This window comes from Salmo salar, chromosome 29 (assembly GCF_965601325.2).
Source record: "Salmo salar chromosome 29, fSalSal1, whole genome shotgun sequence".
NCBI classification, from domain to species: Eukaryota; Metazoa; Chordata; class Actinopteri; order Salmoniformes; family Salmonidae; genus Salmo; species Salmo salar.
The window spans coordinates 2,261,291-2,281,981 of NC_138319.1; the positions used below are offsets into that span (position 1 = coordinate 2,261,291).

The 20,691-nt window shown below is 43.2% G+C and overlaps 1 protein-coding gene across 7 annotated transcripts in view; it reads left to right on the forward strand.

Annotated features, from left to right (window-relative positions):
- LOC106590020 (MAGUK p55 subfamily member 7) overlaps nucleotides 1-20,691 on the forward strand; it is a 278,198-nt gene that overhangs the window by 125,902 nt on the left and 131,605 nt on the right. For all 7 annotated transcript variants that reach the window (XR_014383065.1, XM_014180502.3, XM_082970645.1 and 4 more), the window contains one exon: nucleotides 15,263-15,381. Coding sequence is in view for 6 of the 7 variants with exons in the window: in XM_014180502.3 (XP_014035977.1) it covers nucleotides 15,263-15,381 (119 nt within the window). In the remaining variant the exon portion in view is untranslated. The remainder of the gene's footprint in view (nucleotides 1-15,262; nucleotides 15,382-20,691) is intronic.

Consider the following 20,691-nt stretch of genomic DNA (forward strand, 5'->3'; position numbering starts at 1 on the left):
CCTGCAGACCTGGCGTCCGGCAATTCCCCGTCTAGTCCTTGTGACTTGTCTTTTACCTTTTTCTAAAAAATGTCTCATTTTAGTTATTCACGTAGTGGAACTTTTAGAGAACATTAGTCTATGTTTTGACCGTCCTTTAACTCTTTGTTACCCTTGTGCTCTTACTCTTTGTGTGTGTTGGGTGCAGGAAAGTAGTGAACAGGTTGATTGTAGCGGTAGTCGTTTCGATGGCGACGTACTTTACAGTTATTTCGACGGCGGTGGTTATTGGATTTGTGGTTTTGTGGTAGAAACCGTTGTTGTGCGTCATCTCTCAATGCTCCAATACCTGATAATGCACCCTCTAACTGGAGTGAGTGCTCCTGGTCAAACTTCAAAACCGTGTGGTCAGGGCTCTTAGCATTGTGAGCTTTTGATGCCTCAAAAGCTGTGCTTGCAAGCTCTCTGAGTTGTAAGATAGGCAAGCCAACGTGGGCTGCAGGGCCCAAGTAGGTAATGAAGGTGGGATACATGTTCGATAGAAACATTTGTTTGAATGGTAACAGCTCTTCCATTCCGGTTTGAGTGAGTAGGCCAAAGTAAGCTGAACGAAACCAATGATAGTAAGCTTGTGGGTGTTCGTTCCGAGCTTGTTTGACAGTGTTAGCCAGTGAGCGATCGTGTTTGCGAGTCGCAGAACCACTGAATTCTAATTTCAAAGCTATGGCAAGTTTAGCGTAGACATTTAGCACGTGTTGCTGTTGTAGACGAATGAACCTCGTCACGTGACTATTCGACGTTCGCTTCAACAGTTAAACCCTGTCAGAACCTGTAGTGATCAGGTAGCCATCCAATGCGTACTTTATGTCAGCTAGGAATGTCTCAGTATCGTTTGGCTGACATGGAACGGGGTCAAAGGTGGGGAAATTCTTGACGAGTTTGTCAATGTATTCCGCGCCCAGCGGGCGGAGAGGGTTGGCTTCATCCTGTGGGGAAGTTGGGACCGAAGGGCCAAGAGGAGAAGCCAAGCTTTGGCTTTGTTGGCGGAGAGGCGCCATATTACTCAGTGCCGAATGGCCAAGAGGAGAAGACTGAGGGACCCATGAGGGAGGCAACGTCTGAAACCTATCGTCTTCACTTCTTTGAGTACCGGACTCCGGTTGCTTGTTTGGGTAGTCACGCTGTACCGCATGACCATTCTGGAATTCCACCAGATGGTACCTAAAGGTGGTATTCTGCTGCATCACAGAGTCCACTTGAGCACTTAGAGTACTGACCTTGTACATGTGAGTGTCGCACTTGCTCCTTCGGTCTCAGACTTATCTGTCATGGTTTGCACATAGAGGTATTGAGTACGGAGCAAGAGATTCAGTGATGAGATTTCCTCCGCTTGCTTAGAAATCAATATTTCCATCTTCATCACCTGAGTTCTCTTATCATTCATTTGGTCAGTGACTGATTTGTCATCCAACTTAGTCATTGTGTTCATTAACTGATCGTCTTTGGTCTGCATAATTTGGAGTAGAACATTGTTACTTTGAGTAACGTTCAACAAAACTGCCTGCGTGTTATCAAATTGCGCGCTCCTGTTTGTAGATAACTCGACAGATTCATCTAGTTTGGAGTGGACTACATCGTATTTAGTTATGGCTAAATCAAGTTGTTCCTGGAGACATTTTGTTGAAGAGTTTGTGCTCTTTCATTGTCATAAGTATTTGCAATTACTTTTAATTGCTCAGATTTCAAACGCAGATTATCGGCAATCAGAATGTTTTCATTCCCTGTTTTTGTCAATAGTTGCTCTGTTCTCTCCACCTGTCCCCTCATGTTAGCACTGTGGTATTGGACCGATGCCAATCTTTGATGGCGATGCATAAGGGCTAAAGTGGATAGAACTGTCAGAAAGCCTGTGTTTGATGGTTGATTTTGGAGAGCATTGTTCGCAATTTCAGCAGTTTTTTTCATTTTTTTTTCAAAGTTTTGGTTTGGAATTTGTTGGAAGCTGCAAAGACAAGTTTAATCTATTTATAGATGTTAACAGACCATCAGTACTGTACCAGTAATGTGGGAGTTGGACGTGAATTAATTGGGAAAAGTAAATTGAATTAATTAATCAATGATAATGATTAATCATACCTGGATAGGCTATCTGGGAATTAAAACTTTAATTAACCTGAAGTTGATTCATCCAGGTTAACATGGGAAGTTGAAAAGTGTCTCATTTGATTGGAAGAACCTTAAGGTATGTTCAACCTTTTAATTTATTCAATTGAATGAGACGATGATAATCCATACAATCTCCATTGATTGGATATCATAAGCGTAAACAGAAGTTCAAATGTTAGGGCCGAAGCCACATGGGATTCCTGCTGGAGGACTTCCTTCAGTACTGGGTAGTTTGTACTGAGCTTTGCACAAGCAAATTTTACTGATTAATCAATATGAATGACAAATCAAACCTGTATAGGCTGTTTGGGAATTAAACTTCAAATTATCCTGAAAACCTTGTTGATCTAGGTTAATGTGGAAAAGTTTACATTGTCTCATTGTAGACAACTAATCAATTTGTATATTATTTAAAATATCCAATTAAGAAGGTAAATCTGGCAATTTTACTTATTAGTTAAATTGAATGAGACATCTATATCCGTCTTGATATCATAAGTAACCACTTGGGTGTCACCTGAATAATTCTTCTTGAAGGAATGTACTGGAGATTCTTCAGAGGTCACTGATAGCACACGCTGAAATCAAACAGAAGTACAGTACAAAGGGCGGGACTACTGTTGCGCAAGGTGGAGGAATTTCAACGTGACACAAGAAAAATAAATGGCTGTTTTCCCTTTGTTAGCTTAGCATCTCGTGCAAGCTAATCCTACTTTGTACACTTTCAGGTATAACATATGATCCCCTTCAGCAAGGGAAAAGTTTTACTTATAACATATTATGTTCAAACCATTTTCGGTGTTATTTTGACTGTGTTTTAACCGGAACACTCGGCAAACAACGAAATGCACAATGGTCTACTCGCATGGAAAACCGCACGCGAGAGAGATAATTATCGCTGGTCAAGCTAATATCTACTCAATTTTAATCGGCTGGCTCTTTGTCCTCGTTCGAGAAATTAATTTATGACCGAGCCTGCCCTCTTCTGAAACACGGGAGACAGAAATAGCACTACGCTTGGCCAAATGCTCTATTTCTCAAAGTTCTATAATTAGCTGGATCGTGTCCTAGTACTAGAAATGTATAGCTAACGCTTCCCACTGGCTACGTCAGAGAACAACACGGAGGCAGCCTCTAGAACACACACACACACGGTTCACCAACTCCTGTCTACAACTCCAATTGTATATAGGCTGAATCAAAATGAAAGAGTCATCATATTTTAGATTCCTCGCACGGGGCGTCATAATGTCGTGTCTTTACTATGGATTAAATGATATGACATGCTATTTTTTCCCAATTTTAATATTATTATTTTTTTTACCTTCATTTAACTAGGCAAGTCAGTTAAGAACAAATTCTTATTTTCAATGACGGCCTAGGAACAGTGGGTTAACTGCCTTGTTCAGGGGCAGAACAACAGATGTTTACCTTGTCAGCTCGGGGATTCGATCTTGCAACCTTCCGACGCTCTAACCACTAGGCTACACTGCCGCCCCAAAATTCTCTGTAATTTCTATTACCTGATTAAACTAATCATGTAAATGTAATTATCTAGGAAGTCGGGGCAACACGGAAGAATGTTTATGGAGTTGTTGTCTTCCGAATAAACTCTTTAAGACCTGGTAATCTTATATATCAATAGCAGTCAATTATTAATTGTCACCTTATTCAGTCTCATCTGAATGTCGTAAAACATGTTCTTGGTTATCTTCACAAAGCCTGGCTAACAAGTTGAATGAGCAATACAACATTTGGTTTAATTATTTATGCACTAAATACCTAAATAATCACACAGAATTACATATACACAGGATGGATCATACATTGATTACTAATTATGTCACAAAAGAAAACGTCCCTAGCGGACGAATCCCATATAACGGCTGATTACACAAAGAGAGGGGGTTGGGTCTCTCTCGGAGAGCGGGAAGACTGAGGAACAAAGGGAGTGGGTCTCTATCGGACCTTATGAAGCTATGCTATCGTAAATACAGAATCTTATGCATTCTAAATAACCACCCATTCGGAAAAGGAAAATGCAATAAATATATTTACTCTGAGCTGCGCTTCGATAGATCAGTCGAAGATGGAAGGCTGGGTTGCCCAGCAGAAATCTCCCTTGTCCTTTGAAGAATATTTCTGGGTGGATACGTTGTAGTCTGTCGTTGTGTGGTAGAAGGGATACGTTGTAGTACCCTGTTGTTGTGTGGTAGAACAGATACGTTGTAGTACCCTGTTGTTCTGAAGAGATTGTCCATCCTTTCCTAGGCCACGAACGTTTACAGCTGCTGCTGATAACTCGATGTCTAGGTTGTATCACTTCTTTAGTGAATAAGAGTTCAAAGTTCATACCAAGTTGCCATGCTATAAGCTCATGCTATATTCTGGCTGGTATAGTCAAAATTCATCCTTCCAGCGTGGTGATCATCACCTCCATGTTGAAATTCACCCTTTTAAACGTATGGACATCAGTCTTCATGTCAACGGGAACACAATGATAATTTCGTTAGGTTGTAGTCGTTCAACCAATCGCAACCAGAGCTGACGCTGAGGTTGGCTTAGGTCGCCGTGAATTGGGTCACGGGGGCTCTTATAGAAATGTAGAAAAGGGGTTGGTTCATCACTACAATGTGTAGGCTTTCCAAGATACAGTTTATGTCATCCTATCATCAGTAATAATGTCTCAGACGACAACTGATCTGACATCATATTCTTTAAGTACCAATGGATACTTTCAGCTGGTTGGATTACCGAAATATTGTTCCCTTCTCAACCTTTTGATGTTACCATACTCTCTCTATGAGAGTCTATTTTGTAGAGAAGAGAGAGAAATGGGGGAAAGGTATTTATGGGGGTCATAAACCTCACCAACAGGGCAACGTCATGACACAACTGTGCCATACAGATTGCAAAATAGTTGGGAAGAGATTTTTGATGTAACGATTCCATGGTACAGGGTGTATGAGTTGATATATAAAACAACGCAAGATTCAAGACTTCGTGCTTTTCAGCTAAAATTATTATGTAGAATTCTTGCCACCAACAAAATGTTGAATATTTGGGGCATAAAATCATCAAAACTCTGCAGATTTTGTTGTGAGGATACAGAATCAATAGACCATTTATTTTGGTATTGCCCTCAGGTAGCCTGTTTCTGGTCTCAGGTTCAGGAATGGCTGAAAATGCATAGCATTGATCTAAAATTTACCCTAGAAATAGTACTGCTAGGAGATCTGGAGAGACCGGGTCAGTCAATGACTAATATACTAATACTCTTAGTAAAAGTATTTCTCTTCAACTCGCAATCTGTGTATTCTATTTGATTAGATAGATTGAAATTGTACGTTAAATATCACACAGCATAGTTGAAAGATATGTGTTGCGTAGAAACCCAAAGTGGGAAGCTGAGGGTCGGGATGTGGAATTGGAGACAAGTGGGTGTGGAGTTGCTGTGCGGGAGATAGAATGATGGTCAAAGATAAAAGTCAACAACAACAAAAAAAGTCAAAATAAAACATAATAAAAAGTATGTTTGAATGACACTGAGGGGGCAGTGTTTTTCAACTAATGCCGGTTTGCCTGAGACTGATGCCGTGCGGGTGTTTGTACACATGCATGTTCACACACTCTCATTCAAATAAACGCATAAAAGAACACACACATACATATAATAGTGCCAGACATGCACACAAACATATACAGTTGGCATTGCTGTTATGATTTCAGTTGTCCTTGATGTCCTTTGTTTTACATTTATTTTACTTTTTTATATATTTTTTTGCATTGTTCTTTGCTGTTTTCTTCTGTCTTTTTCTTTTTAGTTAATGCTCTTGGTTGTTGGTGCATTGGGGGGTTCTTGGGGGTGGGGAATGGAATTAATTGTATTTTTTATGTTTGTTCTTGGGGGGGGGGACTGTGGGAGGGGTCCCGAATAGTTGAGGGACAACTATTTTTGAACTGTGGTGGGATCTTGGAGGGTTCGTGTTCATGTTTTTTGCCCTGGTGGGAGATCTGTCAACGTGCCCTTGAGCAGGGCATTGACCCTTGATGCTTCCGTGTGTTGCTCTGAATGGGAGTCTGTTGGATGACTGGTATGATGTAGTTGTTGAGTGGCTTCACTGCAGGTATATTGGATGTTTCGGATATTCAATTAAAAAAATATATATAATTTGAAAAAAGAGCATGAGGTGTGGCTGACGTTAGCCAGCTTGAGCTAGCTACCGAGCTAGCATACAACCTCGGTAGCACAGAGTAGATCCTCCATATGACGTTGAGAAATAATACATTGTGGGTAGTTTAGAAGATATAAAATATAACTAAGTTTGTACTTATAGGTAACCAGATCGTGACTACAACTAAGTTACTATGTTGTTACATTGGTGAGTAAAAACTCATGCTTCCTTCCCTTTAAAAAGTCTAAGCAGTGTAGTACAGAGGCTGTTAGAAAAGGAGGCCACGAATGGCGCAGAGTGCCACTGGCTGCATGTCCTGTCCTGAGCTGTTACAACTAGGGCTGTGGAGGTCATGAAATGTCGTCAGCCGGTGATTGTCAAGCAAATAACTGTCGGTCTCATGGTAATTTACCTAATTAACATAAACACATTTACCATCTCCTGGCTTCCACTGATACAGACCTTTGGAACATTTACGTTTTAAAAAGTCTAATAAATCCATGTAATATAGCCTACAGGTCTAGGAAGCATAATATGAAGAAAATGTAGTCTATTTCAGAAGAACAGAATAGCATACTCTGAGTTGTCCTTATGTTATGCCCTGATCTGGCTATGCCAAATGGCTGTGGGCTACACTAGTTCATTTAGTAGACAAGATTTGCTTAGAATTCTGTGGCATTATTTTATATTATTTTATAGTATGAAGAATACAACTGAACAAAGCTGAAATAAAATAGAAATTATATTTTCACCAAACGATTTAAGGGAGTAGGTACAAAGAAATAGGTACTCCTATATGCTTAATGTTGAGTTATTAATGTAACTTTAGTTCTACAAACGTTGGGCAATATGTTTAGATTTGTAATACATTGTAAGGCTGCATGATGCGACTCTAATGATGATTTCAAAAAAGTCACTTGAAAGGCATGAGCTCTGCTTTGTTTTTTGCGCAGGCTGTACACACTTTATCAGTCTCTCATTCACAATTTGACAAGCACTTGATAATGCCTCGAATTTCACTGCGGCATCCCCTTTGTGTGGCCGTTAATGCACCCTTAAAAAATCTATGCCTTTTGCGGCCAGTGGCCGTTGTGTCCTTGGCTCGGAGTGCTGCACGCTCCAAAGCACCTCTCACTCACATGGCTCTCCATAACATGATCAGGTCTTTCTCACAGGCTACAAGTGAAGAGAGACACATCGGGGACACAACTGTGCGTGTCCACATTTGCTTTTCGTCAGCCAGCAAGATGAGTAGGCCTAATGAACAGCAAAAGCACTAGCCGATGTCAATCTACAATCCCCCATAGTACAAAAGCTGACCTATTCTGTGCGATAAATAAATATTCCAAACATAGTCTGGGAAAGTTGTGGGATGCCATAGATCCCAAATTAATACAACCACTAGCATCAAACATTTTCTTTACGCAATGTGGCTGACGCAGCAGATCAGAAGGTTTAGCTTTAAATGCTGTTCAACTATTAGGCTATTTTTTCATATTATAATGCACACATGGCAGTAGGCTATAAGCACGAATGTTCCATTAGCGGAAAACACCATTATCAAAAGTGACCGCAAATGCGATTTTGCATGTAATGCTTTTATTAGAAAGGTACATTTTTGGTGAAAATTTACTTCCCCAAACTTGAAACTCACTTGCTGCTTATGTATACCAGTTAGGCTCTACACCCCTTGTAAAGCAGATTAATGTGCTTAATTTTAAGTTATTCAGTGATACAAACCTTATCAAAACATATAGGCCTATGGGCTAGGCAACATGAGGTGTGCGACTATGATTAAAAAAAAAGGGGATTGTTTCTTGCCTTATGCTGGGCATCATTCACAAGTGATTAATATATAATTAACAAGTGAGAGGCTAATATTGTTACCCATCAGACTGTTCTTGATTTAATCTTGTCTTTACATATACTAAATAATATACTATGTGTGAAATTTGTTTTGATTTAGAATGGACCATTATCATGAACCTGTCTCGAAACGGGCAGAGGGAAAAAATACATGTCATCTATGCACTTAAATAGCGAATGGAGGACGCTTTTCCCGTCGTTCATTTTCATCCCAGGCAGGTAGACTATACTCCTGTTGTGAAGGTAAGCAATGTGCTTAATATTAGGATAGTTGAGAAATAAATATAGGAGGTCTAGCCTATAGAAAGCTGATTGGAACCTCCTCTTTTTAATAGAGGCCATTACTCTACTTTTCTTGCGCAATTGCATAGCCTATAGAAATGTTGCGCAACATGAGCTCATGGGCTCTCATGAAGTGTTTGATTATATTTTCGAATACATTTGCATTGATGTCAGAGTGATAAGAGGGACAATAGAGTGCTGAGTACCAGGCAGTTAGCAAGTTTGGTAGGCTACTAATGACCATCAGCAGCATCAGAGTTTGGAGAAGCCTAGTTACCGTGACTAAACTATCCCGTGGAATTTGATAGCCTTCATGACTTGTGAGCGCTGGTGTGGCGGTAACGCATACCCCAACAGCCCTAGTCACAACCAGTTTTATTAATAGTAATTAGTCTTGGAAAAGTGTTGAGACTGAGCCAGTTGTCCCAATGCCATCTGAAAAGGTAACATTTCACTTAACAATATAGGAGTGTTTGCCTGTTGAAAGAGAGAAAGGTTACTAAAAACCACTAATAGTGGAGAGTTCTGTCTCTCTCTTTCTCCCCTCTCTCATTATCTCGTTCTCTCTCCTGTCCCTTGTCTAAGTGTGCTGCTGTAGTCTGTTAGAGGCCTGAGGTTTACTGTCCTTCCCAGTGGATATTCTAAATGAAGAGCTAAATCATTTCTACTACACATTATTAGACTACACAGACTGCAGCTGCTGCCTCCCTCCTGCCTTCTTCTCTCTCTCTCTCTCTCTCTCTCTCTCTCTCTCTCGCTCTCTCTCTCTCTACCTCCCTCCCACCTTTTCAGACAGCAGACAGGCTTGAAACATGTTCGCAGTAGAGCCATGTTTCAAACACTGACCCCGAAGAGGTCCCATGTCTTGTCATGTTTTTTTCTCCAGAAAGGAGAGAGTGAGAGAGCATTTTTCTCTCAATAAATCCCTGACAGATATACGTTGGAGACTAATAATTAATTCAACACCTGCAAGTCAAGAGAAGAGTGGTAGGAGGAGGGGAGGAACAGGGGTAAAGAGAGGAGAGGGAAGAGCGCGGAGAGGGGAAGAGAGGAGAGGAGGGGAAACCAAGGTGGAATCCAACGTTCATTTACTTTATTTGTTTCAGAGGAACAAGTTCATTTTCAAAACCAGTCAGGCTCTTTCCTGCCCCTCTCTCTATCTCCCTGTCTCTCCCTCTCTCTCCCTTCCCATCATTCTCTCTCTCTGTGTCTCGCTGTCTTTTGGTCTCCCCATCTCTCTCTCTCTCTCTCTCTCTCTCTCTCCAGCCCTCCCCCTTCTATGTTCTTAAAAATCTCCCCCCAGATCCCATGCAGCGAATCATAAAAACACTATTCTTAAAAAACATAACTCAAACAGTCCTGGCACGGCAGCCGACGGGTGTGTTGCGTGCCAGAGAGGTCAGTGTGTAATTCTGAGGGGCATATTTCATATTTGAATGTACTCTCACTACCGGCCGTGTTGTATTAGCCCTGTGTAATTACCATGGCTGTGTCCCAAATGGCACTCTATTCCCTATACTTTTGATAGGGCTCTGGCAGCTTAGAGTTCTGCTCTAGACCCAACCCAAGACCACTGACCCACTGTGACTATGAATCCAATAAGGATTTTGTTTAATTAATTTCTTTGTTGAATTTCTTATTTTAAAGAAAAGGCTCTGAATCTGAAAACACTGTTATTTTGTCTTGACCGCTCTAGAGGTGTTTGGCGTGTGAGGGGAAGCTGGGCTAGCTCTTCTTCAGAGCATGTGGTCACCATTTCCCCTTACTGTAAACCACCTGGAGGCCTTCAGACATAGAAATAGAATGGAAATGTCCATTCTAGTAATTCTATTTCTATGGCCTTAGCCCTCTCTGGACCCTGGCTGGACCTATAGCCCTCTAGACCAGGGTGCTCCAGTCCATTACTGTATGGATGTTCTAATTAGCATAGTCCTATGCCCTCAGCAGTCCTTTCTGCGCTGCCTCTCAGCAGGCTGCTCCCCTCCCCTACGTTGCCCCAGGCTGGACGTCTGGCTCTGGTCAAAAGTAGTGTACTATATTGGGAATAGGGCGTCATTTGAGACGCAACACATTACTGTTTCCACAACACAACAGAACCCAGTGGCCGGTCAGTCCGCGTGGACAGTCCACACTGGCAGGTCAGGGCCCGGCCCATTAGTCCAGCCACATAGGGACCTGAAAGGGGCCAGACTGAGCCAAGCCAAGCTGGCCGGAGCCAAGCCAAGTTGGGCCGAGCCAAGCCATGTTTGGAGAAAACAAGCGTGCGGCTCGCCCTTTGGTGGTGGTGATGGCTGCAAGCTTGGCCTGGTCTGTTCTCTCTCTCTCTACCCTCTCTCTCCACCTCTTTCTCTCTCTTTCTTTCGCTCTCCCCCTCCCTCTCTCTCTCTCTCCCCCCCTATCTATCTCCCCCTCTACTTTCTTACTTTCTCTCCCCTTCCCTCTCTATCTCCCTATTTCTCCCTCCCTCTCTCTCCATCTACTTTCTTCTCTCCCTCACTCTTTCTCCCTCTCTCTCTCTCTGGCTGGAGTGTCTGATATCACAGCTCTGTACAGGGCAATCCGGTCGCCTTGGTCTCTCTCTGGCTCTCTGTCCAACTCACAGTTCAGCTCAGCCCTGCTCGGCTCCAGCCCCACTTTCAACTGACTTTGTGGTACTTTTGTTTCTTTTTTTTGTTTCTCTCTCTCTCTCCTCCAGCTGCTGTTGTTCCATGCTCCTTACACACACTGTTGTTAGTCAGTTCAGCCTCAGCCTCGCACACTGACCCAATGACCAGCATGACCCTGTAGTAACAGTTACTATTCTAACTTTTAAGAGTCTATAGCATTGATCTGTTCCCCAGTCATTCACATTAAACAGGACAATCTGTATAGTTTTCCACACTGTGTGGATGAGGTGGAGAGGAGAAGAGGGGAGGCAAGAGGAGAAGAGAACAAAGACCCCCAGACCAAAACACCTTATGAAAGGTCTGCTCTTGCTGCCGTGGTGATTGCTTTTCCACATCTCTACCTCCCTCCCTCCCCTCCACCTCATCTAGTGTACCTTTAAATATTTTATAATATGAGATGACTGTTCGGATTTCCAAGTTGTAAATTAATGAGAGAAACAAATGCCCCTGTAGCCAGCCTGTAGGCTGTAGTAGTTGGTGGCGTATAGCTGGACCTGTAGGTTTTAGGTCCAGGGCTTGGAAGGTCAGGACAGAGACCCCAGACATACAGGGCGGTAAGCTGCTCTGGTTTAGATTTGGATGTGTATTCTTTACGGTCCTTGGGATTCTGAAGAGACAGATAGACATAGGGTGTATGAAGCTTATCACACTGATCTCTCTCAACTATATCTTCGGGCTCTCCCTTTTTCTCTCATGTCCACTCTCTCTATTTCTATCTCTGTTTATCTCTGGGGTGTTAACATTACACAGAGGAAGATGTTATCTTCATACATCCTATGTCTATCTGTCTCTTCGGAATCCCAAGGACCGTAAAGAACACACATCCAAATCTAAACCAGAGCAGTTAGTAACATATGACAGAAGATAGGCTCTTTCTCTCTCTCTTTCTCTCTCTCACAGCAGCCTCATGAACTCAGCCACTGTCTGTCCCAAAGTGTCCCATGATTACCCCCACCAACTAATCCAAGCTGCCACTACACACATCCCTTCCTCCATCCTTCCTCCCTTCCCTGGCTTGGTCTGTCAGTCAGGGGATGAGTGTTTTCAATCAATCACTTTGGGAACTAATGTTTCCACTTCAGTTCAGCTCAGTCCACTCTAGAGAAGTCCTTCAATTCAATACATGTTCCTGATTGTGCATGAGAGTGACTCAGTGTTAATGGTCTCTCTGTGTGTGGCCAGAGTGAGTGTTAGGTCTGTGTCTGTGAGGGATGTTAAATTAAGAGTTCTGCGTGTGTGTGTGTGTGTGTGTGTGTGTGTGTGTGTGTGTGTGTGTGTGTGTGTGTGTGTGTGTGTGTGTGTGTGTGTGTGTGTGTGTGTGTGTGTGTGTGTGTGCATAAGCCAAGCGTTGTCTGGGCTGTTGCTAAGGCGTGCACAATTACTGTATAAGTGTGTAATCGACGGTTATGGATGAAAACCATCATGAAAATTTAAGAAAATAACAGTCATAACCATTTTTTTGGGGGGGGGGTCGTATGAACAGCTGACTGAAAGACCACAATGCAGCAGCAGCACACATAAAAATATAATGAATTGAACGGGTTTGGAACCTCTAACCCTGGCAATTTTACTGGTAAACACATGGGTGCACTCACAATGGCTGCCTGGTATTGTGATTCAATTATTTCCATGATAATGTAGAATGTTCATTCAAATTATGTTAACTGATATGGCTCATGCAAGGGAATGTATTTTTTGTAATGTCAGTTGAGTTGAATCAACAAATCACAGCACATATTTTACTTCCTGCTTTGCTCCTATTGGTACACTCGCAATTGCCGCCAGTCCACCTATTATGTCTTCATTGACTTGAATGGGGACGCCCGTTCTATTCATTCCATTTCTATGGCAGCACATGCAGTCAGGAGCGGAGCGGAGGAGAGGAGAAAATGTTTGTCTATTTTTTTTGCTATTCTAGCAGTTATTACTGTGACTGTGGTCATTTGGCTGGCCATTAGTGGGGAATAGGGTGCCATTTTGGCCGCAGCCTTTGTGTTCCCTCAGACGGTTGTTCCCCTGGTCTTAATCTGGTTCTCTTTAAATATAATTTTATAAAATCCATTCTTCTAGGAAGTAAGCCAGTTGAGTCTCTGTGGAGTTGTCTGCTGCTGTTTGTTTTAAGGGGATTGAGATGGTCTGTGGTTCAGATGGACACTGAGTAGCTTTTAATTCAGCACCAGGGCCAGACACTGACCTACTCACCAGGCACCATAGACCTAGACCAGACCCAATACACTACTTAGACTCACCAGAACACTGAGACCGCTCCAGAATACACCGAGTATACCAAACGTTAGGAGCATCTTCCTAATATTGAGTTGCACTACCCCCCTTTTTCCCTCAGAACAGCTTGAATTCCTCGGGCCATGGACTCTACAAGGTGTTGAAAGCGTTCCACAGAGATGCTGGCTTGTGTTGACTCCAATGCTTCCCACAGTTGAATCAAGTTGGCTGGATGTTCTTTGGGGGGTGGACCATTCTTGATACAGAAAGGCACTTAAATGTTTTTTCTTTCCCATTCACCCTCTGAATGGCACACATATATAATCCATGTCTCAATTGTCTCGAGGCTTAAAAATCCTTCTTTATTCCTTAAGAGTCTATTCACGCCCTCGTGAATCAATCTAAGTAACATAATCCCCATTGAAATCCGTCAGTTTAAAGTAGAGAGATTTTTTTTGTATGGGCTGCGTCTTAATCTGCCGCATCCACCTATGTGGACCTTCCGCATCTGCGGTGGAAGGTGGCCAAGCTACAGCGGTGTTTGTCAGACTGTGAGACATCCCTCAAATCGGTCTTCTCACAAAAACGTCTGTAGTGTCCGAACGGTTTGGCCTGCAAACTAATGTGGACTCGTCTAAAAGTAACCCATTCTGAAGGTAACCAATACAAACGAATGTAAGTATGGAGGTAGTTGCGTGCCAACAAAAATAAGGGGTTAAACATTTAAAAAAATAAATAATAATCTTTCCTGAGCTTTCTTATACCTCCATATATAGGACAGACACTTCAAAATCTTACTCCTTATTATTCATTTTTAGGCTGTCTTTTTTTCCATTTATGAATGTGTTATTCAATGTGTTTCTATGGGCTAAGTAGTAAAGGCCAAATTGAACTGCTTCACGTTTTAGAGGTTAATTAACCTGTTTCCTCACCTTCATCTAGACTTATTGAAGTGGATTTAACAAGTGACATCAATAAGGGATCAAAGCTTTCACCTGGATTCACCTGGTCAGTCTGTGTCATGGAAAGAGCAGGTGTTCTTATTGTTTTAGAACACCTACTCATTCAAGGGTTTTCCTTTATTTTTACAATTTTCTACATTGTAGAATAAGAGTGAAGACATCAAAACTATGAAATAACAATATGGAATCATGTGTTATTTCATAGTTTTGGCGTCTTCACTCTTATTCTACAATGTAGAAAATAGTACAAATAAAGAAAAACCCTTGAATGAGTAGGTGTTTTAAAACTTTTGACCGGTAGTGTATGGTCCCAATACATCCACGCTCCACTTAGTCCTACGACAGCAGGTCTTAGACTGAGGCCTTTCCATCCAGACCCAGTACTTAACCAGCATACTGAGGCCCTTTCAGACTCAAAAACTAGAACCCTTGTAATAAAGTTGAAAAAATAGTTGAATTGGGATAAAAGCTAAAATTGTATTTCAGTACAGACTGAGATTGATTTCTTTGTGGGATTAATTGCATGTGTGTGACATTGACTGTGGAGTTCCTGGAACAACAAGAAGTGCTGAGACAAAGGCAGGTAGTGCCGAGCCGTGAGAGGAAGTGGCTTATTGCCTCCTGCTGACCTGTTCTGGTCTGGTCAAGTGAAGGGCTCTCTATAGACATAAGCAGCTCAACACCATGGTCGCTTTAACCTGGGTTGGTGATACTTTCCCTAGAAGTTTCTAGAACTTCCTTGCCCCCTCATCTCCCCCTTGAGAACTTTGAGGGTATTTAGCTATTTGTGTCTGTGTGTGCGAATGTGTTTTGAGTGTGTCTGTCTGTCTGTCTTTCTGTCTCTGTGTGTGTGTTTTGTTTGTCTCTCACAGTGTGTGTGTGTGTGATCTGATGACCGCTGACTGTGTCGTTTCCTCCTCTTTCCCTCTCTTTGTGCCTCCAGATCTGTATGAGCTGCTGTCTGCCCTGCCCTCCCAGCTCCAGCCCCATGTTGACAGCCCGGACGACAGCACCTTTATACACAACATGTTCGGAGAGAGGAGCCTCCACTCGCTGGTCAAGGTAAACCTACTCTACGTCTTCCTATTTTCCGCTCTTCATCCTCTAAAGAGTGGTGTGTGTGCATGCTTGCATGTGTATGTAAGGGTAGTGTTAGGATCATCAAGAGATCCCTCCCTTTATTTTTCTCTCTCTCCCCCTCTCCTTTTCTTTGTTCTACTTTTTTTTTTAAAAGGCGATATCTAGAACCAAAAAGGGTTCTTTGGCTGTCCCCATAGGAGAACCCTTTGAAGGACCTCTTTTTGTTCCAGATAGAACCCTTTCGGGTTCCATGTAGACCCGTTTCCACAGAGGGTTTTACATGGAGCCAAAAATAGTTCTACCTGGAACCAAAATGGGTTCTCCTATGGGAACAACCACAGAACCCTTTTGGAACCCTTTTTTCGAAGAGTTTATTCTTTCTTTGTCTTTTTGCCTCCCTCCATCTCTCTCACCTATCATGTCTCTCTCCCTTTGTCTAGCACACACTCCTCCTTCTTTCTCAGTCAACCTCTTTTCCTCCTCTCTCTCTCAAGTCACTGTCTCCTTTCCTCTCTCTCTCGATCTGAAGTGGTTCTCTGGGCCAGGCCAGGCGGCCGGGTTGTTAAAACAGATAGCTCCGGAGATGAGGAGATGAGCGCACTTGATAACTTTATTTCTCTGGCAAACAGTTCTAATGAGGGAACCACATGCCTTCAGTACAGCAGGCTGCAGTCTGTCTGCAGATTGTCTGTCCCCCTCTCTGTGTGTGTCTGCAGACTACAGCAGCCTTCTGTACTGTAGTCTGCAGACTACAGCAGCACCACTCCTCCCTCTATTCTGTAATTCATCCCTCTATCCTCCGTCTATTTATTTACTCTCCCTCTATTCCTCCCTCTGTTCTTAGGGACAAAGCCCAGGGTTTACATGCAGTATCAGCCTCCACGACTAATGCTCACTTTTCTTCTTTTCATCTTTATTATTACGTTTACAGGTGTGTAGTTTGAGATTTTGGCAATTAGTTGTCTACTTCAGATGAACTCGTGGATACTATTTTTGTGTCTGCGTCCAGTATGAAGTTAGAGGTAGTTTCACGAGCCAATGCTAGTGTTAGTGCAAAGACTGGACGTGTTGTTGATCAGCTAGCATCCCGAACTATGCCTTTAATAAGTTCTGAAGTACTGTAAAAGAAAAAAGGTCAGTCAGTAGCAGCCAGTTTTTGACCAGTCTGTTTGGCTGCCATCTTTGTGTCATGGACAAGGGAAGGGAGGGGGAGAGAAAATTGACATCATATTTTTCCTCCCCTCACTATAGAAACCTTTTCTCTATTAGCACGTGTTTGTCCAGGATCCAGGTTGTGCTTTGCCACTGCAAGCAGTGTGTTTTTTATGGCTGCATCCTGAATGGCACCCTATTCCCTATAGTGCACTACTTTATAGGGAATAATGTGCGACTTGGGACACATTTATGAAATAGCTCAGATGCTTGGGTAAAGACCTGCTCAGTTTGTTATGCATGACTTTGGACTAAGGCATTTTCACCAGATAATGATGGGTAGGTCTGCTTATGTTCAAAGTGCAGATTGTGTCAGCCCAAAGAAAAGCTAATGTAAAATGGTACAGATATAATTATGGTAAAGATTGTGGGCACATTTCCATAACATTTAGGCAGGCATGTGGGTGGACCTCACCTGGGGCCTCATTTATAAATGTTGCGTAGGCACAAAAGAAGACGTACGCCTCTTTCTAAGCAAACTCTACGGGAGAATGTGCGGTCCTCCACGGACACTTTGACCCACACGTACGCACATAAACTGGAGAAATTAGAAACTGCGACTCCGATGGCAGGATGAAACTCGAGAAACGGTGTGAAATTGATACCATTGTGTAAAATAAATCGAAATATTACCTTTCATGTATTATATATGAAGAGTTCCCTGGAGTGCACATAAAAAAAACACACACACAAAAAACATGATTTAGGATAATAAAAACAAACGGAGATATCTGTTTTTGCAAAAGAACCCCTCAAATATGTTGTACAGTTTAATTGGGAATCATATTTAATTGGATCTGTAATTATTAAAGAATACTTGCATGTTATAAAACGTATTCTTGTAAAAAATAAGGTGAACAGTAGGACAATTTACGATTAAACTGAGCTGTTTTCGATGCCTCAGTCGGGCTGATACGAGTGCGCAGTTTCATGTATTGTTATCACATGTTCGTTGCGCAGAACTGTCAATGTGATAATGGCCCTGTCATTGTCAGTTACAATTAGGGTAATTACCACACCTGAAGGTGTTATGCAATTGGGTAGCTTTGACAATCAAATGGGTGGGTTTAAAAAGCATGCAATTACAATGCATAATGACACACAATGGCTGCTTTGGCACTGTTGGAAGATTTGGCGATTGGAAGAAATCGGAGAGAGCGAATTTTCAGAGACCAGCAAGATTTACTGGCCGATGATGAGTGGTTTATGAGCCGGTTCCGATTACCAAGAGATGTTCTCTTGGATCTCTGTGCTGTAGTGGGCCCAGCTTTACAGAGAAGCACCTGCAGAATCCAAGCCGTGCCTGTCCCACTTCAACTCCTTGGCAACCACTTTAACTCCTTGGCAACCTCGTTAATAGCGTCGATGGTGTCTCTTTGCATTTGCAGGACTGCATCTGTGAGGACACGGGCGCTGGAGGGTTGAGGCGGACGAGGTGCAGTGGAGACGCCGGGGCTGGGCGCACTCAGCTGCTCAGCTGCAGCACCACCGACCATGCTGGAACATGCAGCGACTAAAAACAATAGAAAATGTCACAATGGTTTGTGTAAATAAATGTTTAAACACAACTTGAATGCATTTGGTTTACTCTATTCAAACGAGGGAATACTAATTACATATCATCCGCGTCCTGCATATCCGTGTCCCCCTCCACCTCCGTCACTACTCCACTCAGGAGGGATCCCCCTTAATACCGGCAAGTCGCTCATCAAGGGGGTTGAGCTCCGATGTCCCCTTTCCGCCGCCCGTGGCACAAACACTTTGTCTGTGTAAGGCTATGCGCCTTTTGGCCTCCACTTTTATGTCGGACCACTTCTTTTTTATTCCTGAGAGGGTCTGACCTTCTGAGCCAGCAGCATTCACAGCGTCCGCCACATGCTGCCACTCTAACGCCTTTTTGGCGTTAGAGTGGCAGCATGTATATATTTTCTTGCTTCAACCTCCTCTTCAAGAACTTCCATTTCACACTGGGTGAAATTCATTTTTTTAGCCTTTCTGTCTGGATTTGCTGTCATTGTCATCATGCAGTATGGATGAATATTAATTAGGGGCATTTCACTGACTATTTATAGGCAACTATGGGCGTTAAAAGGGTGTGACAAGACGCTCGCTCACGTGCGCCAAATTTCACATGTGCCAAGTTGATTGTGATTTATATAGGGAAACCGCCGTGGGACGTGCATGCTCACTGTTATATAAATCTGAATGTTTGTGCGTAAGCACATTCTGTGTTTCGTCCATACGCCACCTTTTGATGTGAATCCTCCGCACAGTTTTATAAATGAGGCCCCTGGTCTTTGACCACACAGGATCATGGCTGATCAGGGTTATTCCTTATTATACATCTCTCCTGGGGAAGGAAACTCTGTCTGTCTGTGTGGGGAAAGTGATGTTTATGTTCCCTTACTGATTCCCAATCCTAAACCCTGAAAGAGCTCAAAGCCTGTGTCTATTCACAGTGACAGACCTCAGGCTGTTGAAGTTGTTGAAAAGTTTGAACTTTGCAGGGCCTTGGCTTTGCAGTACCTGTAGTTCCCCAGTAGGGGGAGTCTGTTAAGAGAAAGGAAAACCTCAACTACCCATTGCCAGCTACTGAGTCTCAATAGAACTGTGCAGGTAGATGGGACCTGAATTGACTGGGTTAAGTGTTTTGGGTTTCGGGAAATGCCAGTCTGATGTGTGAGTCTGAGAGACTGGTGGCTGGTGAGGAGCCAACAGAGCAAATCTTGTAACTCATACACTCCTTCTCCTCCTTTCTTCCACCTCTCCCCTTAAAAACGTTCAACAGAGGAGAGCCCACCAACAAGCTATGTGATTGTCAAGGGCTGACAGTTAGGATTGGAAGGAGGGTGAGAGTGGGAGAGGGCTCAGCGGCGGTTGCTTTATAAATGGTTAATATTCTCGGTAATGTTCCCGGTAATGAATTGGCACCAGCCACTTAGCAATGTGAATTCCACCACCACCATCAGGCCACCAACTTTCTGAGCCAACCTGTCCGACTCCCTGCGACCGGCTGCCTGGCTCTCACACTGTGGTTCGCGTCAGCTGCAATCTATAAATACCCACAAGATTTACAGCCTAATGTGGCCTGATTTGCCGTCGCTACTGTAGCGTAATATATACCCTATTAAAGAAGAATGATGTCCTGCCCCGGCCCGCCCAGCCGTGAAGCAGGGCAATAAGTCAGGGTGACGTGAAAGAGAGCACGCACATTTATCTTCTTCCTCCAAGACAAGACATTTATATCTTTAGTGTTCTTTGTTTCACTTTCTCTCTCTCTTTCTTTTCTCAAAGAAAGCTGAGTTGAATGAGCTGTTAGCGTGTCTTAGTAATGAAGGCTGAATGGAGGGGTGTTTGTTCTAATCCTGCTTTAGACAGACAGACTGGCCTGTTACTGTGTGTTTCCTTCTTCCCTGGTACCCGAATGTCAGCCCGACAGACCCTGCCAGACATAGATACAGAGAGAGAGAGAGAGAGACAGCGTACAGTACCAGACAACCCTCTCACCTTACATGGGAGCCTGCCTGGCAGAAAGAAACCGCCGTTGCTCAGGTGAACATGGCTATCGTCAGTGACACCATTACTTTAAACCCTACTACCCGATCACACACACACACACACACACACACACACACACACACACACACACACACACCACACACACACACACACACACACACACACACACACACACACACACACACACACACACACACACACACTTCTGCAGATCCAGAGTCCACCCGTCACTACACAGGGCTGAGAAATAGAGGTATTGGAAGAGGCTAATAGCAGAGAAAACATCCTAGTAATCTGACGTTTAAACAGCTCAGGCTGTTCCTGCTCATATGGTAGCCATCATGTCTCACCTGGGTTATTGTGGAGCATCGAATGGCTGGGTGCCTGGTTAGGACTAAATCCCTAGCAGAGGTAGAAGAAGACCGGGAGGGAGGGAGGGAGGGAGGGAGGGAGGGATAGCGAGAGAGGGGTTGCACTGCGTTTCCCAAACTAGGGGTCGTGGCCCCGTGTGGGGGTCGCCTGATTTGGAAATGGGGTCGCTTGGTTCATAGAACCGGGGTT